The 8,742-nt window shown below is 55.0% G+C and overlaps 1 protein-coding gene across 3 annotated transcripts; it reads right to left on the bottom strand.

Annotated features, from left to right (window-relative positions):
• Window positions 1-573: 573 nt before the first annotated feature.
• Window positions 574-8,009, bottom strand: HMGB3 (high mobility group box 3). 3 transcript variants are annotated; one of them, XM_004001389.6, is made up of 5 exons: window positions 7,883-8,009; window positions 2,995-3,149; window positions 2,728-2,867; window positions 2,076-2,250; window positions 574-1,607 (listed from the first exon to the last, which is right to left on the bottom strand). In XM_004001389.6, the coding sequence occupies exons 1-5, from the start codon at window positions 7,926-7,928 to the stop codon at window positions 1,467-1,469; spliced, it is 657 nt and encodes a 218-aa protein (XP_004001438.5). In that variant the 5' UTR covers window positions 7,929-8,009; the 3' UTR covers window positions 574-1,466. The 3 variants fall into 3 exon arrangements, with proteins under 3 accessions (XP_004001438.5, XP_023104858.1, XP_023104859.1); XM_023249090.2 differs by lacking the exon at window positions 7,883-8,009 and adding an exon at window positions 5,389-5,507; XM_023249091.2 differs by lacking the exon at window positions 7,883-8,009 and adding an exon at window positions 5,184-5,301.
• Between the last annotated feature and the right edge of the window lie 733 nt (window positions 8,010-8,742).

Here is an 8,742-nt window from a genome sequence, read left to right as displayed (position 1 = left end):
CAAATGGATACAACTCCCTACCCCACCACCCTTCCCCCCACTGGGGTCCAGTAGACAGAAGCGGTAGCTGTGCAGGATGGTTGTTGTGGTTGTTGAGCAGAATGGTATTCTGCTACATGTCCTGGGGGCAGGAGCGATGAAAGAAGAAAGCCTAAACGATACACCATACCCTTAGGAGATTGTTTTTCGCTGTTTAGCAATGAATTTGGCCCACAGCATGGGGTGGGGGGGGGGCCCCGGGAGGGCAGTGGCAGGAGGCAAAAAAAAACAAAAGCCCTGCATAGTAGTCAGCCTCAATCCTAACCGCCCACCTTCCTGCACCTCTGAAGGCTGCTGCTAAAATTTGCCTGGGTCAAGTTATCTTGGCTTCTACATTCAGCAGTTCAGACTTCATCTTACGCCACTCAGACACAAACAAAATCATGCAATACCTTCAAGTAGCCTCTTCATCTCCATTCTAAGTAAGCTGGCCACATTCAGAGAAGATACCAGATGTGCAGGGAGGCTAGTCCCCAAATACAATGGAGGGGGTTGTTAGCTAAGACTGCTGGGAGTCAGAAATTTAGACTGTTATAGTAGAGAACAGTTTTAAAAATGTAATACTGTTTATTTAACTTCAAAAACATTTCGGCATTCTAAACATACAAAAAAATAACAGAACGTTGCAAATTGTGTTTAGTACAGAAGGTTCTTGAACTCTCATTGATGCAGTGGCTCTTCGCTTTGCTGACAATGAAGGGTTCTACGGTTTGTTTCAAAACAGTTTAAAACTACCGCACTTAACTAAAAAAGATCCAAACACTTCTCATGCCAGCTGACCCCCCCCTTTTCCACAGCTAAGAATGCCAGCAGAATGCTAGGTCACTATATACAGAAACAAGACAACCTGAAGCTAAACAGATGCCCACTGCAGTGTCCACAGGCCCAGCCTCACAGTGCACGCCCTGAGCTACAGCCCCTCCAAAAGGCATCTTCCCCACAGCCTCAAGCCACGCAAGGAGCATCAATCAAGATTTTGTCTCGGTTGTTCTGTCCTTTTTTTTTTTTTTTTTTTTTACAAACTATAGATATGTACAGTTGAGAACTCAGGATTTCTAGCCAATAACCATAGAGTTAACACCACCTTACAAATTCAAAAAAGAAAATGCCAGAAACATCTTTAAATGCCTTGTCACACCAACAGCAAAGTGCACAGAGTGAGGAGAACACGAGAGCCTTTTCATTTTAAAAATGTTTGGAAATATGTACAACTTTGATACAGTTTCAGGGTGCTCCAGACCCCCATGGCCGCTTCATGTAAACCACTGACAATTTCTAGAGCACTTTGAAGAGACTACAATATGACCATGACCCGATTGTGTAATTAAACCTAACGAGGGCAACAGACACGCCTCAAATAAGAGAGGTGTCAATGACGGCGCTCCCTACTCTAAGGTATTCACAAGGAGACAGATAAACAGTTTTTTTTATTCATCCTCCTCCTCCTCCTCCTCCTCCTCTTCTTCCTCCTCGTCTTCTTCATCTTCCTCTTCCACCTTTTTCCGGGCAACTTTTGCAGGACCCTTTGCGCCATCAAACTTTCCTTTAGACTTATAGTCAGCGACATCCTGGAAGGAACAGGGACACATTCCAAATGAACAGACAAGCTCTCCCGCAGCCGTTTTAGGCAATGATGGAAACATGTTGTCCCACCTCAGAGTAAGAAAGCAGGAATGGACAACACATACGACAGGGCAGCTATCTGAAGTAGGTTTTCAGATATATACAAATTTGGTTCTAAGGCGCTCAGATTTAAAAGTTAAGGGATGCTCAACAGCACTACCAAGTCCTCCACCCACGGCGGCCCATGTCATCAAAATTTTTAAGCCTGCCTGCAGTTGTCCCAAAGACCAGATTCTGTCAGAAGCATGAATGCCAGCACTCGCGGCCGATCTTGCAGGGAGATGGTCCCTCACGAGCTATGCTAACTACTCAGCCCACCAAAGCAACCTCACACGCCCCACCCACCCACACCCAGGGCGGCTGACTGCCCACCCGTCCAGCCTGGTAGCCCGGGGACAGCTGGTCCGCCTCACCTTCTCATACTTCTCCTTCAGCTTCGCTGCCTTGTTGTTGTAAGGCTGCTTTTCACTGTCACTTAAGTTATTCCACATCTCGCCCAGTTTCTTTGCCACATCTCCAATGGAGATACCAGGGTTTGTAGATTTGATCTTGGGGCGGAATTCTGAACAGAACAGGAAGAATCCAGACCTTGGGGGGAGAAAATTGTATACGTTGGATGAGAACCCACAAAAACGTGAGCTTAAGCCAAAAATCCCGTTCCTGAGCTCACATACTTCCTACCGCTTGGACACCCCCCTAATGTGTGATACCATATAGACAACGTGACCAAGTGGTAGCTTCCAGAAGGTTTAAAATGCTTCAAAAATACCTGGTGCTTTCTCAGTCTCTCAGTTACTGGGAAAAGGGGAGAAAACGTGCCTAAGGACCCTGATGCCCAGACGGGGCTGCCTCCTTCCCAACAGAAAGGCCAACAGGCAACCAGAAGCACACAGCTCACAAATACTCAGCCTTAACGGCGGACTTCCCTGGCCCAGCCTTGTTAGAGCCCCAAGTATAGAATACTTTGCAGTGTATCTCAACATTTTTTAGGTAATGTGTCTTCTTAAAATCTTTCAGGTAGAAGGAAAGCTCTTAACTGTTATCCTGAATCCTACAGTCACTTACGGTGGCCTTTTGGGGGCATTAGGGTCCTTCTTCTTCTTGCCTCCCTTAGCTGGTCCATAATCCTTCATTTCCCGATCATAGCGCACTTTGTCTGCCTTTGCCATTTCATCAAATTTAGACTTCTCTTTCCCAGACATTGTCTGCAAAGAACAGGAAAGATGAGTCCAAGAGGAAGAAAACAGCCCCATGGGGCTACTCTGGAAGTGAGTAACCCCCTGCATATGAAATCCAACTAAGACTACCTTGAAGGACACGAAAGAAAAGTACCTTCCACCTCTCAGAGCACTTCTTGGAAAATTCTGCAAAATTGACAGGGACCTCTGGATTTTTCTTCTTATGTTCTTCTCTGCACGTCTGCACAAAGAAGGCATAAGCAGACATCTTGCCCTTTGGTTTCTTGGGATCACCTTTAGCCATCCTGACTGTGATGAATGAAGGCAGAGAGACAAAGAAAAACAAATACAATGACTAAAACAGACCTAGGAGACATACCAAAGGCAGAGCAAAATTAAAATTAATGTTGCCATGAGGAAGCAGCCCCCCACCCAATGCCTGATGCCACTGGCAGCTGAAGGCAGAGTCGGGAGGAAATCAGCTTCACCGTCGCTTGTCATTTAACTTTTGACCAGCATGAAGCGCGCTGGTTTGCGAGTTACTTCTCCGAGAGCGATCAAGTTCTCCAAATGGAACCGACCCAAGTGGGGTGGCTGAGCGCTACATTCCGATTCAGAGCGACTGCTACGCTTTGAAAACTACAACCACAAACTGGGAAGGGCGTGGAGAGGACACCTTTGTAGGGGTGCGGGCGGATGCCAGAAGCTTGAGACCAATGACTTAAGACTAGCTGTCAGCTGTTTAACTCCTGTGTTACAGACAAAAATATGGTCACCGCTGCTACACGCGAGATCAAAGCAGAACTGTAAATAGGGAACATTTGAAATTTCACTATTGTTGACGCGTTTTTGGCTTATAAAAATGGCTTTTGCAAGAAAGGTGATCTGGCAAGTGAGCAGCTATCCCTGTACTAGTAGTTCAAATCCGTCACTTTGTCATTATCTAAAGGGGGAGGGGATGCCAAAAGGGCTAGTCTTGCTCATCTGTAAAGCGGAACGCATGTCCAGCCAGGAATACTTTCTCCAAAGTTTCCAAATAAAAATGCAGCTGTGGCGTGTCATCGTCCCTGTCCCACCCCCCCAGCTTCCCGCCATCTTTTCCTTTTCCCACACCCAAGGTCATCATGTAAAACTAAAGCGCTCCCCTTTGCAAGGACCGACCGAGGGGCTGCGTTAGAGCCCCGCAGTGGCTGTGCGGGTGGGGCGGGACGGGGCGCAGGGGAGCCCGGGGCTGGCAGCAGGCAGCCGGGCTCGGCCCCGTGCTGGGTCACCCGGACACCCATAATTCACCTTCCATTTTGTCAAAAGCTTCCTGATGAAAGAAACTGCCCCTGAAATCCCCCGCTGCCACCCCCGGGGGGCGAGCGGGGCCGGGGGCGGCGGTGGCAGCAGCGCGCCGAGGGCGCGGAGCCGGGCCGGCAACCGCGGCGGCGGCGGCGCCCGCCGTGCCTCCGAGCCCCGCTCGCTAAAATGGCTGAACCGCGCGCGGCCGGCGCAGGCGGCGGCGGCAGCGAACAAAGCGGTCCCGGCCCCGCTACCGCCGCCGCCGCCGCCGCCGCCCGCTCGCCGGCCCCCACCCCGCCCCGCCCCGCCCGGGCCGCCCGGGGGCGCGGGGCGGCGGGGGCCGCGGGCCGGACCCCCCACCCCCCCCGCCGGCGCGGGGCGCACTCCTCGGGATAACAAAGGCGCCCGTGCAGCCATGACGCTCGGCCGCGCCGGGGCCCGCGGCGGCGCCCCCGGCCCTCCACGCCGCCAGCCCCGGGCCCCGGGCCCCGGGGCCGAGGCCAGAGCCCGCTCTGGAGCCCCGCCCGCCCGTCCTCCCCTCGCCGGAGCCCAGCATCGCGCCAGCCATGTTAGCGGCGGCGGCGGCGGTGGCGGTGGCGGTGGCCGCCAGCGGGCAGGCGACGAGCGGGGGGCGGCCGGCCCGCGCACCCCCGGGCCGCCGGGCGCTCCCGCGACGGCCATGTTAATGCAGAAGCAGCAGTGCAGCCCGCGGGCCCGCGCGGCGCCCGGCCGAGCCCGGGAGCGAAGTTTGCCCGCGCCGCAGCCCCCGGCGGGCACCGGCCGCCCGTCCCCCGCCGAGTCCGTCCCGGGCCGGGGAGCACCCGGCCCCCTTCCCAGTGCCGCCGCCCCGCGCCGGGACGCGCGCCGCCCCAGCCCGCAGCCGCCCCCGGGCTCGCGCCGCCGCCGCAGCTGCCCCAACATCTGGCCTCTGGGGTCCTCGGTCCCTCGGCCGCTGCCCTGGGGGGCGGGGGCAGGGCGGCGGCCGAGGGCGGCTCCCCGAAGGGGGGCTCAGCCCCGACTGCGGGGAGCTGAGGATGAAGCATTGAAAAGTTGAAACACCTGAATTGCTTCTTCCTTCCCCGCCACCTAGCAAGAAGGAAGGAGAAGGGGCGGGAAGGGCGCGGGGACGACAGGCAGGGGGAGGCGGCGGCGGGGTGCGCTCGCGGCGGCGCGGGCCGGAAAGTTGTGCGGGCTCTGCGGCGGCGGCGGCGGCGACGGCAGCGGCGGCGGCGGCGGCGGCGGGCGCGGGCGGTGCGAAACGTACCTGTATTGTTCGCTAGTCTGGGCAGCGCAGGGCACGACGCGCGGCTCAGCGCTCCCCAGCCTCGCGCTAGCTGCCTCCACGAGAGCCGCCTGATTGGCCAGCGGGCTCCGCCGTTTAAAACAGCCTCCTCGCCCGGCCATTGGCCGCGGGCCTCATGCATATTAAACAGGCGCGGGCGCCCATTGGGCGCGACCGCTGGGATCATTCATTCAAACAGAACAACCCGCCGGCGCTGGCTGCTGAGGCAAAACAGAGGAATAATAATATTCTCGCTTTTCCACACCGCCCCCCGCCACCCCTTTGAACCGAGCTGGGATCTCAAAGGACTTTGGAGGGGTGGCCCCGCCATTCCCGGAGGCCTCGGCCTCTGTCGTGGGAAGACGAGGTCGAGTCCGGCTGCTCCAGCCTCTGCTCCCGCCCCTCTGCGGCCTGGGCGCCTCTGGCCCGGTCCCCTGGCCCCCGGGCAGCCCCTCAGCCCCGGAAAACCTCCAGGGACCGAGCGGCAAGGGTCGACGGTCCTCCACCTGTACCCAGTTTCGACACGGCTCCGCGGCGGGGACCCTGCCTCAGTTCGCTGGCTCCTCATTGCAGGTGGAAGACAGCAGCTCGCTCGCCAACACCTCGGGATATAGGCGCTAGGGCCATGCTGCCCCTCCCGAAGGGGACCGGACTGCGCTCCTACGGATCGCGCTCGGCTAGGCTCTCTGCACTAACTGCCAGAAAGTCGATTTGTGCCTGCATTCGCGGAAAGGGCGAACTAGGTGGGCTAGAGGAGGAAAACGGAGTTTGGCAAAAGCAGAGAAATTGTGAGACATTGTAGTTTTGTGGGCAGGGACCCCCTCTCAACTGCCTCAGTTCAGGCCCACATTCCCTCTGCTCTTCTGATAACACACCCTGGTGAAGAATAAAAGTTGTTGGAATAAATGAATGGGCTTTCACTTGGCCTTGGCTTTGCCACTAGCTGGTGATATGGCCTCCAGCAAGTCACTTCTTTGCGGGGGGAGGGGCCAGGCAATGGTTTTCAAAATGCAAGGGGTGTTTGGAAGTGCCCCATGACTGGGAGTCCTTGCTGGAATTTTATAAGAGAAGGGGATGGCCAGTGATGCTAAATGTTCTGCACTGCACATGACAGTCACACACAAGAAAGTCATTTCCCACTCCAAAAGCTAGTATCAGCCTTGTTGAGAAATATGAGGGCCCTTCCCTCTTTGAGGTACCACAAGCTTCCTGGAAAGAATGGAAGAAAAACGAAGGATGAGGAAAAGGAGCACATTTTAAGGGCTGAAGTTTGGAGAAAACAATGTAAGAGGAATCATGCGCTTTTCTATAGGAATTTCCCTTTCTAAAGCACTTGAGCCAAGATATCCAGCTATTTATAATTCACATATTTAGAAATGAGACCCACCAGAAGATGAGTGTTCTAAATGCCGTTTCCAGAAACTGTGTCTGAGTTTGAGGCGGGCAAGGGAGCTGACTTCGCAAGTCATGTTCCTTGCTACCCCCACCCAGCTCTTGCCAGCTCCTCTGAGCCCCCTGGGAAGGCCTGAGCCCTTGCATCTGGCACTGCTAGGCTTCCATCATTAGGGATCCAACTGAGACCAAAACACAAGGTAGTGCCACTTTTGACAAGAGCTGACAAGCAACAAGTCACTTCCCCAGGTCCCCAATTTAAAGACTCTCAGGAATGCAAACATCTTAAGGCCACCTGGTCCAATCCTTTGCCTTGTCTTGTTAGAGCTAGCTGAGTGGTTGCCTACCTTCTGCTTGTATATCTCCACTCCTGGGGAGCTTACCACCTCACTTTGGGGCTGTCTCTTCCATCTCAGGCAATCTCTGAGCCTTGGGGTCACCATCCTGCACATATCACAATTTCTTACCCTTCAGGGATTTCATGGCAGGCCAGGTGTCTTCTCCAGGCAAACGGCTCCAGGCTCTACCACGATGCGGTTCTCAGGGTCCAACCTGCCCAGACCACTCCCTCCTGCCCTGTCTCTGCCATTCCCAGAGGGGAGCAGGGCCTCCACATGTGATATGACCACTGTCTCCCCTCCTCCAGAGTGCCCTAGCCTCTCAAAGTCGTTAGGCCTTTCAAGGCCCGAGATGTGACTTGGGGTCTCAGGTGGGACAGGAGTCTCCTTCTGATCCAGCCACTGCCTGGTGTACTGGCCACATCGGGAAGCTGCACTTAGCAGATGGCAGGTACCAAGGTGGGGGAACCAGAGTGGTCAACCTTCAGAGCCCACAAGGCACTACCTGGGGGGCCCCTGGGTAGATAGTGAGGTTCACACTTATAAGCAGAGGCAACTCACAGACAGCACATGTATACACACTCCCACCAGGGCACACTGAGGGCATTCCCAAAGACAGCAGCCTGAAGGCCCCGTCTAAAAGAGACTGTACAGTAAGTGGTGCCCAGACACCACCCTCAAGACCCATTCTTTCCCACCCCCCTGCCACAGCCCTGCCCATTGGTCTCCTATTTCTGTGGACATACTTCGAATGATTAAGGGGTTCGTATTCTTCAAAGGAATGATTTCCATCTCTGCTCCTGAGAAAGTTCCTCCTTCTATCAAGCCGAAGCGCTTGTCCAGAAGCTAACGCCTATGGACACTGTCAGAACTTCACAGAACATGATTATGACATGGCTGAGTGAGTCAGAGATCTGAAGATGGTTGCCATGGTTTCCTGCTGGCCCCCCCCCAAAATGCACATATCACCCCAAGTCTCTATGTCCTACCTCAGCAGAAACTCATAATTCAGTTCCATGTTCAGAAGGGGGGTGAAGGGATGTGGGGGTGGGGCAGAGGCAAGGTCCTGGTTTGGGGTCTGTCAGTGACTTTGGGTTTGCTTTTAGCTATGTCACCTCACCTCTCTCAGCCTCAGTGTCATCTCTCAAAGGTGATCTGGCCCACCTATCCACCCTAGCCACTGTGCAGTCTGCTTGTGAGCGAGGTGCCTGAAGGTGGTCTGCTTGTCATCACCACCTGGGAAGGGCTAAAGAGCAATCTGGAAGTTGAAAAAAGTGACCAAAAGTCAGGGGTGCCCGGGCATGGCCTGGACTCATGGGGCCGGAGGCAGCCTGCCTCCTGTCTGCAGCAAAGCCCAGGGCCACGTGACTTGTAGCTCCAACTGGTCAAGGTGATGGAGGGCACTCTGGGCCTCTTTCTGCCCTGGCCGGCACTGGAAAGCACTTTAACCACATTAATCACCTCAGAGGCCCAGCACCAGGCCAACCCCATCCACAGAAGGGGAACCTCAAACCAGAATCCCCTAAGCTGCTTGGCTGCCTGGGAAAACCTTGAAAGTAAATAGGAAATAGGGAAAAGTGTGGCAAATGCTGTTTAACGGGGTTTT

The sequence above is a fragment of the Felis catus genome, chromosome X (assembly GCF_018350175.1).
Source record: "Felis catus isolate Fca126 chromosome X, F.catus_Fca126_mat1.0, whole genome shotgun sequence".
NCBI classification, from domain to species: Eukaryota; Metazoa; Chordata; class Mammalia; order Carnivora; family Felidae; genus Felis; species Felis catus.
The sequence above is the reverse complement of the archived record's forward strand: the minus strand, read 5'-3'. Positions and strand labels throughout refer to the sequence as shown.